Below are 16,834 nucleotides of genomic sequence, written 5' to 3' on the forward strand. Positions count from 1 at the left end.
TCGGCTGACATCGATGTTTGTTACAGTCTGAGTATTTGCTTGGACAGAAATGCGAAAGAGATCGGATGAGAAACGCTGAGCAGCGCGCATGGATTTTTTTACACATGGAAGACTGAGCTCGGCTATAGTCATATCGCAGAAACACAGTGAGGGCGATGAGCAATGGTCGAGGCAAACATCAAGAAAAAAACACAACAACAGACTGCATGCAGGCGGAGAAGGAGAGGTAGCAAGGGAATAAACAGGAAAAAGAACAGCAGGCGTCCTTCGGCGATATTTTTTTGCCCTTCGCACCTAATCCCCCTCTTCCTCCCCCTCTTCCTCCCCTGCTATCCTCACTCTCCTCCCATCATAATGCCAAACCATCACACCTCAAGACCAAGCTTTTAGTTAAGGTCCTCGAGCGTCTCCTCCTTGGCCTCACCCTCCTTAGCCTGCTCCTCAACGTCGAAGTTCTCCACCAAGTCGGGAACATCGTCATCATCATCATCATCGGCTGCCGGGACTCCCGGTCGCTGCTGGCCCTGGAGGGACTGGTAAGACTCGGCGAGTTTGCGGAGGGAAGCGAGGGAGTCGGGGCCGAGTTGGTTGAGGATGCCAGGGACGAGCTCGGTGAGCTCCTTCACTTGACCGGCACCGTAGATGGCAAGGGTGTTGGAGTTGAGGGCAGCGTGAACTATAGTTCAAAGCAATCCAGAGAAGATGGATGCATCAAGTCAGTTTATTGCCTGAGGATGTGGCGAGGATCGATGGACGAAAGTATGGACATGAAGGATGTAAAGAGGAAAGCAGGCGTACCCTTTGGTGCGGTGAAGTGGAGAACGTTGCTGTCTTCCCTGAACATGTTCACCTCCTCAACGCCCTGAATCGGCTGCACATTCAGCTTCTTCAAAGCACCCTGCAGCTTTTTGTCGTCCTGGGCGCTTCCGGCCTTCGTCTTACGCACGACTTTTCGGCGCATCGTTCCCTTTCCACCTATTTTCTCCCAACACCGACATCATAACCCATACACCAAAAAAATCGCACCCGGCCAGAGAGAGGGCAAAGAGACGCGTTTGATGCATGATTTAGAATAAATGGACCAGATCCCGAGTACGAAGTGACGACTGACCGATTCTGTTAGACGCGGCCTGAGCCTGGAGTTTTGCAAGCTTCGCAGCGTCCATGGTGGGGCGAGTCGGATGGGGAGTTAGAGGGAGAGTGGATGGAGGGAAGCGCGTTCAGCGGAGGATCGGATTTGTGCAAGTCGCTCGTCGTGACCGTCGATGAGACGCGCAAAATTAAGGTTTGGCGCACGCTCTGGTCCCGCGCGTAACTGGCCCAAATCCGGATATTTAGCAGTAAAACGGGCTCTAGATGGCCTCAGATTTGGGCACAATGGCGAACATACTTCGCACCATGATGAGGATGCGGCGTATGACTCGCCCTCGGCCATCGACACTCTTTCGTTCCTTACACTACTATCTCGGTCTTTAGGAAATTGTGAAGAGAGCTACGATGTCTACTGCTGCATTTTTTATCAGACCTTCGACTCCGGAGGATATTGTACGTGGCTGGCTTCAAGTTCGTCATGTGGCGAGGAACTCAAAGAACATCTATGCAGCCTATCATCTTGTCGTTGATCTATGATCTTGTATGACCGCGTCTGTCGACGTTCTTTATTACTCCTTCGAACCTGTTCTGATTTTGCGCGTGGTCGAATAGGCTGTCTACGAGAAAGCAGCAGACCAAGCCAAGGCCACCCCAGAGCTGGTAGGTCTGGCATTCCACCATCTTATTATGCCACCACACCAACACAAATCCCGTTCATAGATCCAAAAGAACCTCTTCGACTCCCCCGTGGCCCATGCCCTCCTAGCATTCAACGGCTCCCCTTCTGAACCAGGCGAACCCGTCGGCCTCGCGCTCTACTTCTTCAACTTCTCCACCTGGACTGGGAGACCAGGTTTATACGTGAGATTTCCAGACTGCCCACTCACTTCTACTCGATAGAATTTAATGGTTTATTGATTTGACCAGCTGGAGGATTTATTCGTGAAGCCCGAGACGCGCGGAAAAGGTATCGGAAAAGCTTTCTTTGCTGAGCTTGCGAAGGTCGCTCAGGAGAAGGTAGGAAACCTTCATCTCCATTCTTCATTTTTTCATTTCCTCATGTTGACCCTATACCGCCAAACAGGACTGCGCTCGCATGGACTGGTCCGTCCTCAAGGTCAGCCCGCGTCTTCCTTCCCCTTACCCCTGAATATCGCCCCTACCACTGAATACTGATTCCCGTTTCTCTTCGTGTTGTTTTGTTTTGTTCATTGTGACTGTCTCTACCGATCACCAGTGGAACCAGCCTTCGATCGACTTCTACGAAAAGACCCTGTCGGCGTTCCCCATGTCTGAGTGGGTCGGCATGCGTCTCAAAGAGGACGGGATCGAGAAGTTGAAGAGGTTCGCGCTGCAATGATGTGTGGACGCTTTCATGGCCTGAATGCGAGGCAAGAACTCGCGTGGTTGTAGTGTGGACGGATGGACGTATGGTTGGATGCAAAATCTTCTATGGTAAGAATATGGCTCACTCACTGGACCATATGTTTCACGTTCTCATGGGTTGTCTCTTTTCGAGTAGGTCAAACGACGCAGAATGCTGTAAGAAGGAAAGAAAGAAAGAAGTGACCTCCTAAGCATCCTAGCACCGGACTATATCTGACTTGCGTACTAAGGTCTGGAATAATACAGACTTGCAATATCAACCACCTAGTTGCCCGTGGCGACATGAGCTAACAAATGTGGCGCCCGCTCCGTGCGGCTTCTCATGCTGAGGTCCTTCACACTCCCGGTCTAAACGTTCGCTGCTCACACGGTGTGGAGAAATTTCATGAATGGATTGAGTATTTGTATGCAGCACAGCGAATTAGACTTTGACTTCCTACGAACCAACGAACCACCGAAAGAAGAAAAGATGAATGAATCACACAGAGAAAATGACCGGATATGATGGCCCAGTAGAGCCCCCTTAGTACACAGTCAATATCTTCCGCAAGGCCAGGATACGCGTGGAGGATGCAGTGGCGGAAGCAGGTATGAGTGATGTGCGTTCGAGGGTATGTGTAGCCCTGGACGGTCGGGTATGATGATGAAGATTAGACGCCGTCGTAGCTCGCACCGCCAGCCTACGAAGAGCCAAGTTAGTTGGATTAAGTGATTGGACGAGGATCGAATTATGGGGCATAGAGATGGGACGAACCTTGCGCAATCGAATGACGATGGGTTCCTCGTTCAAGTCATCCTTCTCCCGGGCAGCCACCTCGATCGAGAACACACGAAGGACAGTCTTCACATCACCAGCCTGGACCGAGATCTACATCCAAGAACGAAATAAAAGCGAGTCAACATCATGTCGCATGCACAACTAATTCCCTATTCCGATGCAGGTGCGCATCTCGCGTCTCCGTGGCGACACCATCAGTGGTCACATTACGCCTGCTACACGATATACCAGGCAGAGTACGTCCGCCTCCCAACGACTAGGATGTTGAGAGGAAGTGGGAGAAAGGATGCATACCTTCGCCTTCCTCATAACCTTACACCCAGACCCGATCCAAACGACAAGGATGAACTTTTCCCGCTTAGACTCCTTGTCGTTGGCATACCCGACGCGGACGTAGGCGTAAGAGGCCTTGCTCGGGTCGACGACCTCTTTGAGCTCGGAAAGGCCGCCTGAGCCTGTCTTCGTCAGGACGAGTTTGTCTGAGCGGTCGGTCTGTGTTGCGAAGAAGGTTTGGGAAGAGGCGTGCATCGATGAGGTTCAAGCGGATGATGTCCGAGCATTTGAGCCGTAAATTGATCAGAACACGTCTCGAGTTATTCGAGGGGTGTCAATGTTTTTGCGTACCTCGTAGTCGATGAGCATCCAGTTAGTGTCCGTCTTGTCTGAACGAACATCTTCATAGGCTGTTCAGTCCGAACATAGATTTAGCGCTCAGTTACATGGGTCAAGAGTTGAACCAAGTCATGTTCGTTCATACCTTCCTGGATCTGGGGATCGGAGACGTCGGCCATGACAAAGACAGACAAGAATAAAAAGGCCTTGAGAGAGAGAAGACGAAGATAAAACCCCGACGAAGACGAGGTAGAAGAAAGAGGATGGCTCTGAACGAGTCGCAGCTGGCGAACGAGATGAAGTGCAATTGGTCGAATATCTGAACGGAGCGGTTCTCCGTAAATTGTGAGATAAATATGATAGCCCCATATAGGGTGTTATAACCCTAAGATAAGTCCTAACGCAGCCTTAACCGATATATTCTTTCTTCAAACTCTTCTTCCGGTTCCACGATGTCCTCGCTCTTGCAAACTGTTGCTCGTTCCCTTCGACCAAGCAATCTCACAGCCACCACATCGAGCCTGTCAGTAGCCACACGATGGCAAGCCAACTCAGGCGTCAGCAGTCGTCCTTACTCTGCCGACGCAAGTGCTATACGCCATGGCAAGTTGCCTCGAAGGAACTGGTCTCCTGCCACCTCTTCAACTCCTCTTTCTCTGCTCGACGACGAATCACCGGCTCTTGAACCGTCATCGCGTCAAAACCGCTTTTCGCAACTGACCAAACCCGTGGACCGAGAGTGGGAGCCTTCCGAAGAAGAAGGAGAGGACGACGAATCTACAACCCAACGCGTCGGCGTTCACACCAGATCGCGGTTCTCACAGAACGAGACTCCCTCTGTCTGGGCCTCCCACCGATCCACCATGATCGAGAAGTTTCCCGAAGGATGGCAACCACCGCGGAAACTCTCCCGCGACGCTATGGACGGCTTGCGTTCATTACACGCTCATGACCCCGAGACGTTTTCCACCCCGTTCCTCTCGGCGAAGTTCAAGATCAGCCCGGAGGCGGTGAGAAGGATATTGAAGAGCAAATGGGTGCCGACGAAGGAGAAGCGGGAGAAATTGTTGGAGAGGGAGAGGAGGATGAGACAGGAGAGGATCGTGAAAGCGAGGGAGGAGGAGAAGATGGGATATGAGTTGCAGAAGCAAAAGAGGAGGACAGAATGGGAGGCGACGCGGAGTAGCTCGGAGAACGGAGAGCACAAGAATTTGGATGTCGATGAAGAGTTGGATCATCATGATGGTGTAGGTGCACGCGAGTCTTCTCGTGGAGATTTCGGTTATCAAGACAGGAATCGGAGAAGGTATACGGGGAGTAGACCACCCAGAGGCCTTAACCGAGAAGATAGACTGACTTTGACATAGACTCGATTTTCATTCGCTCATGGTGGGTCGTCCTATTCATGACGTTGAAATGCGTAGACTCACCGGTTGTTCGCCGTCAGGAATTTCCGGATTCCACTTTCCTGCACTTGGTCCTCGACCACACGCATATCCTTTTTTGTTCTGTTTCCCAGCTCGCACTCTCCTGCTCTACTCCATTTTTTGCTTCACTTTGCGGTAAATTCTATCCAGGAAATCCTTGCTGTTCACCTCGTTTCCCCTTCCCTGTCTATTTTGGGTTCGGACCCGAGGATAGACGACCATCTTTCTTCGTGGCAAGGCAATATCGCCGTCTTATCGGTTACCCCTGTCTGCGCGCTCTCAAAGCGCCAGAGTCTATACCAGCTGGTTGTCACACGGCGCAACCTTGCTCTATTCTATGGCATCGATGTCCCTAGTCCTGTCCCTGGACCTCAAATACTTCGGTCAGAAGACATGGAGCCCGTGCATCGCGCCCGAATTCGTGTCTCCTTGATACGTATATCGGCTTCACAACTTATTTTCTATACAAGAACAGACTCCGCCTTCTTTCTCAAGATATTTCATGGCAGGGAACTCTGTTGGGTTACCGAACACTATGGGTCGGGGACTTTCACGGTTATGCTTTCGCCGTTGGAATGTGGTATCCCAATCGAGGCGTCGACCGTTGTTTAACATTCAACGTACCCACGAGCCGAATGCTCACCTTCTGTGCAAACTTCGTACTGCTATTCTTGCAAGCACGTTCATTCCTTCGATCAGAGGACATTGTCCCGAGTGACGAGTCGCTTCTTTCCATGCACGTTTGACTGCTTCTCATCCCCCATGCTCTGTACTCACTCTTCCATGGGAGTCTCCGGCGCAAATAATGTGACTGAGGGCCCATACGCTCAAATGTGCGCCATCTCACGGCTCGTTCTTCGTCCCACAGCTGTCAAGCGGACAACGGCAGAATCATCACTGCATGTCTACGGGGACATGCATTCCCCTCGACGAAGCCCGTTGCTCATCATTCAGCATGCAAACTTAGATGGACCCGTAGTCTCCGTTTGTTTTCGAGACAGCTAAAGCGCACGGGGACACATCCTCCTCTGTAGAACGCCCTGCTTGTATTAGTCTGACACGGCACGCGTCTGTGAGGCACCGGGGGCCCGAGTACGTATAAGAATGCGCTGTTCAGTGTTCTTCTGCTTCTTCATTATACTCTGCGGACCCGGAATCCTTATCGCGATACGCGCATCGGGGATTTGGATGGGACGAGCCAGGAGTGGATCATGCATCGATCATGCACCTGGCGAGAGAAGAAGGCGAGAAGTCGAACTTTGCGCTGCCGTGCGATGTGTCGGTACCGCAGAGGTTAGGAGAGCTGTCCGACCTCCGGTTTCAACTAAGGGGAATAGGTGCGGTGGGCGTTACATAGACGTATGGGAGAACGGGACGTTTGATTCGGTGCGAGGATATACATACATGGTCTGTATGCAATCGTATGTTTTTATTACAGTTTTATCCAGGGCCACAGGGGCATAAAAACCCCATCCATCCTACGCCACATCCCGCAGTAGGTTCGAACCACCTTCTGATTCCGATGTTTCCCGAATACCTTACCTCAAATTGGCGAACATATGTACCTGAACATACCACCGAGCCCTGCCTGCTCTGACTCTCAGGCACCAAGACACCTACCTCTATGTACATACCTCCGACGGTAACCCCAGACCAGCTCGCGATCCATCTGCTGGCATCAATCGTTGCACTCCGGAATTTATGACGGCATCAACACTGCAACGCCTCATATGTCAGAGCTCGAAGTGTTCCGTATGTAGTGTTCCTGGAGGTCTGACGGCGTAAACACCCCATTATAGAATTGATCAACCATACGACGCAGCGCGGCCGCCTTCCCTCATCGTAAGGCACCGTGTGCAGCCCGATGCGCAGTTTTATGACATTAGACATCCGTTGCGGGCGGGCTATTGAAGTCCGTGTGGAGGAGCGGGGCACCCTTCGTACTATCAGAGCGATTTCGTCTTTCTCTGAAAGAAAAAAAATCGGACATATGTCACCGTCGCCCTAGAAAATATACGTACACGCAGCACTGTCTCGAACAGCTGCGTGCTCGGGCTCACAATGCGGAAATCATTACCGACATGGACATGATGTCAAGCAAGTACGACAATGGCGTACTATAAGCTCATTCCGTATACCGTGACAGTGTGTCCGAAGAGAGGGACCTCGGACAGTCGTATCTCAAAACATACGACGGATCGCCACTTTACCTTCGTCACCCCCCGGCGTCAACAACCATGATGATACTTTTAGCCTTCGACGGCAGTATGTTCAAAGCAACTCGAGGCAGCGCTCAGTGGTACCTACGTACTCATCGATATGCACGAACCGGTTCGGCCTCAATTGCAAAGGATCATCGGACGAGGCAAGACTGAGCGCTCGACGTTGTACATTGAACGACGTTCCTTCCGCCTCGTTCCTTCCTTCGTCCGAGTCATTGCCGTCCAGAGTCACTATGTAACAAGGCACGCCTCGTTCCCTCCGAATGATCGCTCGAGACTAGTACAGTCTGGCCATGCAGACCGGAGGATGGAATACAATTCTGGTGTTATAATCTACGGAACGAAACGAGACGACGACGACGACGATCAGAGTCTGAATCTCTAATACTACCAGAACCCAAGACGAGTAAAAACGGATGTATATAGGGCGGTCTATGATACTTATATGCAATGTGAGTGCGAGGTGGGGACGAGTAAGAATAAAGATGCAAGTGAGTGAGTGAGTGAGTGAGTGAGCGTCAAGTGGGACGAGCGAATGTGCGACCTGCGGCGGATGGTTGGATGGATGGAAGAACTGTCAATGGTGAGATAGATAGAGAGTACGATAGGATAGAGTGGATGGGATAAATAGGATGGATGGATAGGCAGATCAGAGAAAGCGATTGATCTGGGAAGATGGTCGGCGCTGGTGGTAGTGGTGGTAGTGGTAGAGGCTCGACCGGAACAGCAAGAAACTCAGAGTGAGTGAGAAACGATGGTCGGTGAACAACGTAGCCGAGATGGGAGCAGGGGGCGAAGAGATTGAGGAGAAAAAAGAAGCAGGAAAATGTGAACCATGGGATTGCAGGGGATGGGAAGGGGTAAGGTGGGATGAGAAAGTTGAAGGGGTAGAAAGGGATAAATATAGAAGCAACGGCATACAACCTAAAGCCAAAGCTGCTGGGAAAACCCGATGAATAAACGAAAATGGGAAAGAGAAAAGAGAAGAGAGAAACATGGATACCGAGATGAGAGAGATTTCAAGAAAGAGGGAACGGCAGACTGGGTACGCAGTATAAGAATGAGGCGTGCTAAATGTCGATGGCGATGGGACAGCGGCGACATAGGCAGACAAGACAAGATGATAGAGAGTAGCAGAGAGGAGATTCGGAACATAGTAATAGGTCAATAAATGAATGCTGAGATGGAGATGGGATGGAGATTGAGATTGAGATAGATGCGAGCAAATGGGGATGAGAAAAATAGTGGTAAATGGGGAATGAGATACTTTGTGGACCGAATGCGAATCAAATCCGAAATCCGAAGAGAGAAGTCTACGAAAGTCAAGATCAGCGACGACACCATTACAGTAACAATAACAGTCAAAAAGTGAAGGTCAACGTCAGGGGTGGCAGTAAGTAATGAGAAAAAAAAAAGATAGAAGAGAGCTGCGCATTGACATAACGGGGAAGAATGATCCAAGGGGCAAACAACTAGGAACGAAACCGAAAACGAGTTCGACCACGAACACAGCCATGAACAGTGGTTGTCGTAAACCCCACCATCATGTCATGTCATGTTACGTCGTCCCGGGCACACAAGGCACGACGAATGCATTGTGTTCCGGTCCTGTATCGCTCGTTCGCAGGCTCGCTGGTAAGACGATACGGTCATGATATGTACCCTCCACAGCTATGCAAAGTCGTGTGGTTCGCGCATACCCATGGCCCAAAGTCGGTCAGTCCCACGAATCTAGACCGACGACTCCCCGCTTCCGGGCTTGCCTTGACCACCAGCATCAGCACCTGCGCTCTCATATCTGAGCGCAAACACTCCGTTCGTCGGTCGACACGCAAGTATATCGTTCCAATTCGGACGCGGATGTGGGTCCGCCGCTTTCCCCGTCGCGTCGACGATCGTAAAGTCGAAACTGAGCACGAACATCGCCGCGATAAGCTTGATCTCCAATTGCGCCAGGCGTTTTCCTAGGCAATTCACGCGACCTCCGCCCCAACCAATATACCCAAACTCCCCCTTCTCCTTCCCCTCCTTCCCCCCCTCCTTGCCTCCCTCCCACCTCCCCGGATCAAACCTCCACGGCTCCTCATAAATCCCCTCATTCAAATGCACATCACTAAACGGATAAACCGCAAAAGCGCCACTGGGCAGCGCCTTCCCGTCGATATAAACCTCGGGCCCGACGTTGCGCCGCATCGCGACGTGTGGTTGCGCGATTCGGAGGGTCTCGCGGATTAGGGAGTCGAGGATGGGGGTGGAGGATTCCCAGGTGGAGAGGGGGATGGAGGAGAGGGCGGTGTAGGCTGAGGACGGGGTTCGTGGTGGAGGAGGTGAGGAGGAGGTGGAGGAGGAGGAGGATGGGAGGGGTGGAGGAAGGACGGTGATGGGTTCGGGTTGTCGCGGGTGATTCGAGGAGGGATAAGATTCGGATTCGGAGGGCGTCCTCGGCTTCGGAGTGGTAGTCGAATGTGATGAGTCAACTTGGGGGCTATCACCTGCATGCGTCGACTGCGACTGCGTGGCGGCAAGCAGCAGCAGCCCTCGGACCTCCTCCAGCGCTTTCATTCTCCAAGTCGGATGACAGCCGAGGAAAGTGATCAGCCACGAGGCTTATTGGTGTTGAGTGATCGCGCGCGCCGAAGAACAAAAGTTAAGAATAGAGCAACGGCAAAGGTAAAAATAAAATAAAAAAGGTCATCACGTCAGTGCCTATAATGGTAGAACTTTCGCCTGCGGCGGGCGCGCGGGTTACACGGCAGGCTGCGGCGAGAGGGCGGTGGACAAGAGGGTGGAGAGAAGGCTGAGGACAGAAGACGTACCTATTGTACCTGTTGAGCGTGCGCCTGCGATCACTAGTCCCATAATGAACTATTTATGAGGCGATGCGAGTTTAGAGAATAAGATGGAGAGCAATTCAAAGTCAGTTAATGTGTCGTGAACAAGAGCCGGTGTGAAGTGAAAGGGTGAACGAGTCGCGTTGTGGGCTGTGCTGCAGTGGATAGGAAGGAGGACAGAGAATGGAATGGGCAGGAGAATGGAAGGCGTAAAATAGCAATGAAATTTTGACCTACCCCAACGATCATAGCATGGTCATCTCCCTCATTGAGCAGCATCTGCAAACTATCGTCCTGCATCACCCCGTTCTGTTTCCTCACATTGACAGCCTTCACGACGATATCGTAAATCTGCTTCGTCGCCGACGCTTTCCTGATCATCGCGGGGCTTGGAAACCAGGGGAAGAGTACCGTCGCGGGCGTAGTCCCCCGGTCGACTTGGTCGTACAGTTTTCGGAGACGGGCGACGACGAGTGGGTCGTTGGCTATTTCGGAGCACGTAAGGGCGCGGACGGTGGTTTGGAAGACGACCTGTGTACATGTTGTGTGTTATGTGTTATGTGGAGGCGGTGAATGATGGTGGTGGTAATGAGTAATAAGTAATGATGATAGATAGTGTGCAATGCGTCGTGCATGTGTGGTTTTCATGAGAGGAAACGGCAGGATGGAGCAAGCAGAGTGTATGGGTGGCGATGAGGTGGCGCACGCAGGAGGGAGGCAAAAGAACGAGGAGGCCGCGGTGAGTGAGGAACGAGGGTCGGTATGTACGGAAGAAAGAAGACGGACGTACCTCGTACACAGTGTTAAACGGGTCAAAAGAGCCTGACTTGCCCCAGGAATCCATGATGTTCCGACAATCGCCCAAAATAGCGGGTATCACTTTAGGACGGGCGTAACGGACGGACAAACGGGTCGGTGAGTTGCATGGATCAAAAGGCAAGGAATGAGCGCATGCCGCGGTGCGTGTAGAGTGTAGATATCACACTGAATTGATTGCACGAGGAAGGAAGGGCACACGTACGGTTCTCAAGGCGTTCGGTGTGTTGTGCGGAACCCAGCCGCTTGTATATTTGGTTTATCCTCTTTTGACGAAGGTCGGAGGTTATGCCCGTCACAAATGGGAGCTGCGGACGAGGGGTACGTGGGTGGAGTGGGGGATTGTGAGATTTGGGTGGTTTGTTTGAGCGAAATACGGGCACGAGGGGGGGAAATACGCACTGCACCCGAGAGGACTCTGAAGCCCTCCTGGAGGTCCAGTCCCTTGGCATTGAAGAAATCTCTCCTGCCTTTCTCTCCAGAGACCACCAGTACCGGGTTCTGATGACGTGAGAGGGTGAGCGAGATACTCTCTGGATCAATAATGACATGGGAAGGTGACGGTGTGTCGGGCGTGTAGGGGTGGCCGGAGTGTATTGAGAGAGCAACGTACGCGCAAGAGATTGAATTGAAAGACATTCTGTCCTGTCACACGGAACCCATGGCTCAGAAAGTCATGACGTTGGCCGAAAAAGGGCAGGATTGAAAAAATGCGAAGGCCGGGGAGGGTGACTGGAGCGGTGTTTGGTTTGCTCGGTCTCTTGACCCTGAGCGAAAGACAGAGAAGGGCGACGAGGGAGATGAGGGGGCAGGCGAGGGAGTATGGGAATGACCAGGGCAGATGAAGAGAGTGCAAGAGGAGATAAAAGGAGGAGCCTACGCCGACGGGATACATGTCAAGCAAGAGACCGGGGATGAACAAAGTGGACGGTATGTTCGTTCGCACTTATATATATCGTTGCCAGTTATCGACATGAAACGCCGGATGCCGTGAAAGAAAATGGAGAAAGGGGGAAGAAGGGGATGTGGGGGAGGGTGATAGCCATAAGTATTTTGTGGACGGTTTCCCGATTTCGTAAGACTGAAGCGGACCCTTGGGACCGTCCGCATCCTGGCTGAGGACTTTCGGAAAATCTCGAAAGCGAAGATACGCAGGTCGCCCTGAAAGTGTAGAGCAGAGCCGTCCCTCGCACACGCCGTTAGCCACGTGCTGCCCAGCGGACCCGCGAGTGCAGTCAGCGCAATGACAGCTCGGCGTCGCCGTCCGCTGACTCCTCCGCTGGCCCCGATCCCAGATGCTCGCACCCGATGCAGCCAGCCAACGAGCGCTTTGACGTTACATAAAATAAATGAACCGCTCACTAACGGCACCGCTGCTCCATCGTGCCCGACACAGATCGCCGCAACCTCAAGCCGTCCTATGACAGAAACTGCCACCCTCACGCGGCAGAGGGCATTCCCTCTTCAGCTTTTAACATTCATGAACTCATCGAACGGCCTCGCTGATCTGCGCCAGGAGCTCCGCGAAGCTCTCTAGCTTTTGCGCAACTTGCACAGACCGTCATCGCTATTTCCGGGCTCCCTACCGTCAACGAACCTTCCCGTCCACCGGTCCAAGAACCAGCTGCGATACCATGGCCACCAACTGACAATTGATGGAACGGACGGCGAACATCCTCAGCGAACGTCACAGTTACTACCACCGCGGACGTGCAGCGGTCGGGCAGCACACAAACAATTCTTTTACATACAGCATGCGCCCGATTAATCCTTGCGCCTGCCTAACCCGTACTCCGCTTTGCAGCCGCCCTTTTTAGCCACTCCATTCCAGCATCCCACTTCCCATTTCCGTGTGACAGGCATGTCAATATGCTACCCTACTACCATCCCGTCCTTCTCATCCTTCTAAATTCTATACCAATTCCCCTCCATCGAAGGATAAATCCGAAAAAATTTCACGACCGTCGTCGGTCATGAAGTCACCTTACACGCCCCGCCACGCACGGCATGCCAGTGCTCAAACGCGGTCAACACACACTTGTAGTGCGCCAGCGCCGCCAGCACGACGCAGGCGTGAAAGATCTGGTGCGACGCGAAGAACAGGTCGAATCTTCCCGGCGCGAGACGTTCTGGAATTCTGTTCGCGCTGCTCGTTTTTCGTCGTCATATCCCGATGTATTGCAAAGAAAAGAAAATCGATCAGCAATCTCACTACGGAAACGCAAGCAACATTAGGAGAATGGAAAGCGATGCGTGACACTGTAAGTAATGAAAGCGGGAAAGCACGCAGCTCGATCTAGAGACCCGGGGGCGGGACCAACCGATCGTAACTCCCCACTCCCCTCAAAAAAACACACACAGTCTCCAACTCTCCAAAAAAAAATAAACACTCAAAATAACAGGGATGACTCACTAAATCAACGCCCCCCCAATATACAACCCCCCACTGCCCACCAACCACCCAAACCCCATCTCTCTACACAACGTGCCAAACCCATGCGCCACCAACGCATGCGACACGGGCAACACACTGCATAGCCCAAGCCCGATGAACACGCCCGTGCGTGCGCCGCGGTGGGAGGGGGTGGCGTAGGTGGGGTTGAGGACGATGTAGGCTGCTCCTGTGGTGCCGAGATTCCGTGTTGGTTGGTTATTTTATTGTTGAGGCGGCCGGCCGATCAGGATTTCATTCATTTGCGATAGTAGTGGTAGTGTTAGTGTCGGTGTTCGTCGTGGTCGTGGTCGTGGTGATCCCGATCGCGGCGGGTGGTGCGTTGTGGAGAAGAAAAAGTAATTCCCGTAGTAGAGCACCCGACGGTCGCGATCCAGAATTCGTGGCAGTGGGGGGTCCATTCGTCGTTCGGTGGTCCAAGGCGTGATGCACCGGCGTTACAGGGTCATGGGGCAACGGGCGGTGAAAGTCAAAGGTCACGAAAAAAAATGTTTCGGAAGTAGGCCGGTTGCGATCCATGGCAAAGTTTCATGAGATGGTGGGGAAGTTATTCGTGGTCAGTGGTTCCATAGATCGTGACCACGTCATGGAGGGCGGGTGGCGGGCGGTGAACGTGGAGAAAATGTTTCGGCGGAGAAGCGATCCATAATTGTGACGACGTTCCACGGAATGGAGTGGCAGTAGAGAGTTGAGTTCGTCCGGCGTCGGTGGTTGGCGGTTCAAATCGTAAATTTCGTTTTCGTGGCGGTGGCGCAGTTGGCGCAGTGGAGACGGTATTCATCGTATATACAAGATCATTTCGGATCCGGGGTGGTGATTATAAGAAATGAAACCGAAAAAAACAGTCAGCACGTAGGCTCAGCTTCAGCACCCGACCGCAGAAAAAAGCACGACGCCACGCCATGTCACGCCACAATAAGTACTGCTGCACAGTCAATAGACTCCAATGAAATGCAGAAATTCAAAGTAGTGGTGGTGGTGGTGTGGTGGCGTCGCGGCACGGAGGAGACGATACTTCATGCCAGTGCGTTTACATACGTCGTCAGATTTTTGACTACGGAAGCTAAGCTTCCACTCATCGTCCACCACCCGAGACCCCGTGGACCCTCTATCCCGCCCGCTATACGGAACATGCGAGGACAAAACCACAGGCATGAAGCTCCGTAAGATCGCACCGGATGCAGTGCCTGCCAGGACCGGACCATGAACCATGAAGCGTGAAGCATGAATATTTGGGTGCACTTGCACGTTGGCCAGCCATGACCCATGCGGTGTCCCATGAAAGCTGCACAATGACAGTTTCGTATGCACCCGTTCAGGCATGGACGGTACACCCCTGTATTTCTCGTATACCATGGAACCACCATAAAAACAGCGACTTGTGCCGCGCCTAGGCTGTACACGCACACACATATGTAGATGCCGCGGGGCCACGCAAGCTCACCTCGATTCGCATAAAGGAGTTTTAATCAGAATTCAAAGGGGACACTCACCGCAGCCCGCGATGGTAATAGTGCTGAGGTACACCACTTGGTAAACCGGCTCGCAGTAAAACGCATAGTAAATGCATGGATAGAACGACCCTACGGTGAGGACTGTTTTTCGGGTCCGCATCACATCGTGACGATATTTTCGAATTTCGTCGTGGCGTGATTTTGGGATTTTGGGGGGTTGGCAATGGAAGGGTCAGTATTGCGGCACAGGGGGGATATAGGACGGCGCAAAGAAAAAAGCACACCTATGATGCCAGCGTAGTCAAGCGCATGACAGCGTGTGGAAACCTACAAGTCCAACGACAAAATACACACAGAGGCAGCCCCGTGCCATATTACAACCGTACAAACGCCAGGCCAAAAGCGTGCAGCATCAACACGCGTTGGTTCGGCACCGAGAGGCAACAAGAATGAATACGCGGGACCGTCAATAAACAATCGACAATCGAGATTTTAGCACAGCGCACAGTAAGACGGAGGCGATTTCCAGAAAAAGGTGCATAAAGATAGAAATAGAAATAAACGCACGGCAAGAGAATGCGCCCCTACCGCATGGTAGAAAGCGCTGTTGAAGAGGCAGAACACCGCGGAGGCGAGGAACACGGTCATCATGGCGTAGTCGGTCCATCCGGCCGTCGTGTACCCCGGCGTCGTGTCTGCGTCGGGGAAAAGGTGGAGGTGATGTGTGGCGAGGAAGTAGATGAAAAGAAGAGCTGGTTGGAGATGACTGTGGATGTTTACTACAACGTTTTTGTCAGTCAGTCGTTCAAGGTTCAGTAGGGTAGCAGTAGAGTTCTGAAAGGATCTTCAGAGGATGGCGTTGGCTGTGACTTACCGGTCTCGTTATGCAGGTCTACGAAGTTTATGCATAGGATCCATGAGAATGAGGTGACGATTTTGAGAACGAGGGGCAGAGAAGACCGTGAATTGTATGACTTACAACCAATCACGGACCATGCACACGCCTTGAACGTTTTCAGCTCCCTGTGTCAGAGTGGCAGGTTGGACGTCAGCTCTGAGCTTTTCTTGGGCCACACTGGACACGAAAGGCCCTAGGGCATATGTTCCATTATGATGGTGCCTCTATCCTCAGAAAGGATTTGACAGGAAATCTACTGACCGTCTATACCCTGATGTAATGTACTCGTTGTCTTGCATCCATTCCGGAATTTCGGACCACTTCAAAGTCAAAGAATTCGAACGTGACTTTGGGTATAGTTCGACGGCATTATTCGCATCACTCTGTGGAGTAGAGACGGGCTGTGTGATTCGTTGACGAACGGAAGTCATCACTATAGATACGAGGGTAGCACCGAGCAATTGTAGAAGGATGTTTGCTATACCGTCACTGCCAAAGGTTGCCAGAGGTTACGATAGGAGTCGTCTGCTGGCAGTGACGTTACGGTAGCTCCGGACAAGTGTGATATGATCTGAATCCCAAGTGAATGATTTGCTAGGTTAGCTTGTGGGTTGCGTTCCAGTGCACGAATGTTGGCGACGTGGATGTCGAAGCCGAGAGTCCGTCGTGCTGTATGATGCTGAACGCGCGGACGCGTCGTGTTCCAACAACATCTGATTCTCTTGGTTCTCGTCGGCTCCGGGTTCGGAGCCACAGGCGCACGTGGCAGCGGAGCGCTCGGACTCTCGGTTAACTCTTCTGAGGCCAATTTGCGGCTAAGCAAGCTTTCCTCGCGAACGAAGTCCTTCCACGAGTTCGAGCACCTC

General features: G+C 52.3%; 6 protein-coding genes across 6 annotated transcripts; 2 read left to right on the forward strand and 4 right to left on the reverse strand.

The window, feature by feature from the left end:
* Nucleotides 1–416: 416 nt before the first annotated feature.
* Nucleotides 417–1,166, reverse strand: STEHIDRAFT_31644 (NAC-domain-containing protein; the record flags this gene model as incomplete). The annotated part of the gene is made up of 3 exons (XM_007301411.1): nucleotides 417–676; nucleotides 799–975; nucleotides 1,112–1,166. Coding segments are annotated over 3 exons (492 nt in total), but the record flags the coding sequence as incomplete, so codon positions are not given.
* A 249-nt stretch (nucleotides 1,167–1,415) lies between these two features.
* STEHIDRAFT_119894 (acyl-CoA N-acyltransferase) lies at nucleotides 1,416–2,883 on the forward strand. Its single transcript, XM_007301987.1, has 8 exons — nucleotides 1,416–1,545; nucleotides 1,604–1,633; nucleotides 1,705–1,752; nucleotides 1,813–1,953; nucleotides 2,020–2,109; nucleotides 2,177–2,209; nucleotides 2,330–2,547; nucleotides 2,615–2,883. Exons 1-7 carry the CDS (start codon nucleotides 1,498–1,500, stop codon nucleotides 2,450–2,452), a joined length of 513 nt encoding a protein of 170 aa, XP_007302049.1. The 5' UTR covers nucleotides 1,416–1,497; the 3' UTR covers nucleotides 2,453–2,547; nucleotides 2,615–2,883.
* Nucleotides 2,884–3,128: 245 nt separating this feature from the next.
* Nucleotides 3,129–4,047, reverse strand: STEHIDRAFT_154842 (ADF-like domain-containing protein; the record flags this gene model as incomplete). The annotated part of the gene is made up of 5 exons (XM_007301988.1): nucleotides 3,129–3,158; nucleotides 3,233–3,346; nucleotides 3,551–3,748; nucleotides 3,881–3,939; nucleotides 4,014–4,047. The coding sequence occupies 5 exons, from the start codon at nucleotides 4,045–4,047 to the stop codon at nucleotides 3,129–3,131; spliced, it is 435 nt and encodes a 144-aa protein (XP_007302050.1).
* A 663-nt stretch (nucleotides 4,048–4,710) lies between these two features.
* Nucleotides 4,711–4,923, forward strand: STEHIDRAFT_39123 (uncharacterized protein; the record flags this gene model as incomplete). The annotated part of the gene is made up of 1 exon (XM_007301416.1): nucleotides 4,711–4,923. A coding segment is annotated over one exon (213 nt), but the record flags the coding sequence as incomplete, so codon positions are not given.
* A 3,218-nt stretch (nucleotides 4,924–8,141) lies between these two features.
* Nucleotides 8,142–12,154, reverse strand: STEHIDRAFT_138215 (cytochrome P450). Its single transcript, XM_007301989.1, has 7 exons — nucleotides 11,778–12,154; nucleotides 11,567–11,665; nucleotides 11,370–11,472; nucleotides 11,139–11,227; nucleotides 10,586–10,879; nucleotides 10,334–10,382; nucleotides 8,142–10,123 (listed from the first exon to the last, which is right to left on the reverse strand). Exons 1-7 carry the CDS (start codon nucleotides 12,057–12,059, stop codon nucleotides 9,249–9,251), a joined length of 1,791 nt encoding a protein of 596 aa, XP_007302051.1. The 5' UTR covers nucleotides 12,060–12,154; the 3' UTR covers nucleotides 8,142–9,248.
* A 773-nt stretch (nucleotides 12,155–12,927) lies between these two features.
* STEHIDRAFT_76079 (HlyIII-domain-containing protein) lies at nucleotides 12,928–16,593 on the reverse strand. The gene is made up of 8 exons (XM_007301554.1): nucleotides 16,230–16,593; nucleotides 16,050–16,093; nucleotides 15,945–15,962; nucleotides 15,638–15,849; nucleotides 15,355–15,397; nucleotides 15,110–15,211; nucleotides 13,578–13,785; nucleotides 12,928–13,310 (listed from the first exon to the last, which is right to left on the reverse strand). Exons 1-8 carry the CDS (start codon nucleotides 16,397–16,399, stop codon nucleotides 13,136–13,138), a joined length of 972 nt encoding a protein of 323 aa, XP_007301616.1. The 5' UTR covers nucleotides 16,400–16,593; the 3' UTR covers nucleotides 12,928–13,135.
* Between the last annotated feature and the right edge of the window lie 241 nt (nucleotides 16,594–16,834).

Source organism: Stereum hirsutum, assembly GCF_000264905.1.
Source record: "Stereum hirsutum FP-91666 SS1 unplaced genomic scaffold STEHIscaffold_4, whole genome shotgun sequence".
NCBI classification, from domain to species: domain Eukaryota; kingdom Fungi; phylum Basidiomycota; class Agaricomycetes; order Russulales; family Stereaceae; genus Stereum; species Stereum hirsutum.

What these genes read in the sequence shown, in the direction of transcription:
- STEHIDRAFT_119894 (XM_007301987.1), top strand. Translation starts at nt 1,498, where the DNA reads ATGTCTACTGCTGCATTTTTTATCAGACCTTCGACTCCGGAGGATATT. An exon ending in TGTCGTTGATCTATGATCTT is followed by an intron (nt 1,634 to 1,704) that starts GTATGACCGCGT and finishes GTGGTCGAATAG; the next exon opens with GCTGTCTACGAGAAAGCAGC. An exon ending in CCAAGGCCACCCCAGAGCTG is followed by an intron (nt 1,753 to 1,812) that starts GTAGGTCTGGCA and finishes TCCCGTTCATAG; the next exon opens with ATCCAAAAGAACCTCTTCGA.
- STEHIDRAFT_138215 (XM_007301989.1), bottom strand. Translation starts at nt 12,059, where the DNA reads ATGTATCCCGTCGGCGTAGGCTCCTCCTTTTATCTCCTCTTGCACTCT. An exon ending in CACCGAACGCCTTGAGAACC is followed by an intron (nt 11,228 to 11,369) that starts GTACGTGTGCCC and finishes CCCGTCCTAAAG; the next exon opens with TGATACCCGCTATTTTGGGC. An exon ending in CGTTTAACACTGTGTACGAG is followed by an intron (nt 10,880 to 11,138) that starts GTACGTCCGTCT and finishes ACATGTACACAG; the next exon opens with GTCGTCTTCCAAACCACCGT.
- STEHIDRAFT_76079 (XM_007301554.1), bottom strand. Translation starts at nt 16,399, where the DNA reads ATGACTTCCGTTCGTCAACGAATCACACAGCCCGTCTCTACTCCACAG. An exon ending in ATTACATCAGGGTATAGACG is followed by an intron (nt 16,094 to 16,229) that starts GTCAGTAGATTT and finishes ACTCTGACACAG; the next exon opens with GGAGCTGAAAACGTTCAAGG. An exon ending in ATTGGGGGGGCGTTGATTTA is followed by an intron (nt 13,311 to 13,577) that starts GTGAGTCATCCC and finishes AAAAACGAGCAG; the next exon opens with CGCGAACAGAATTCCAGAAC.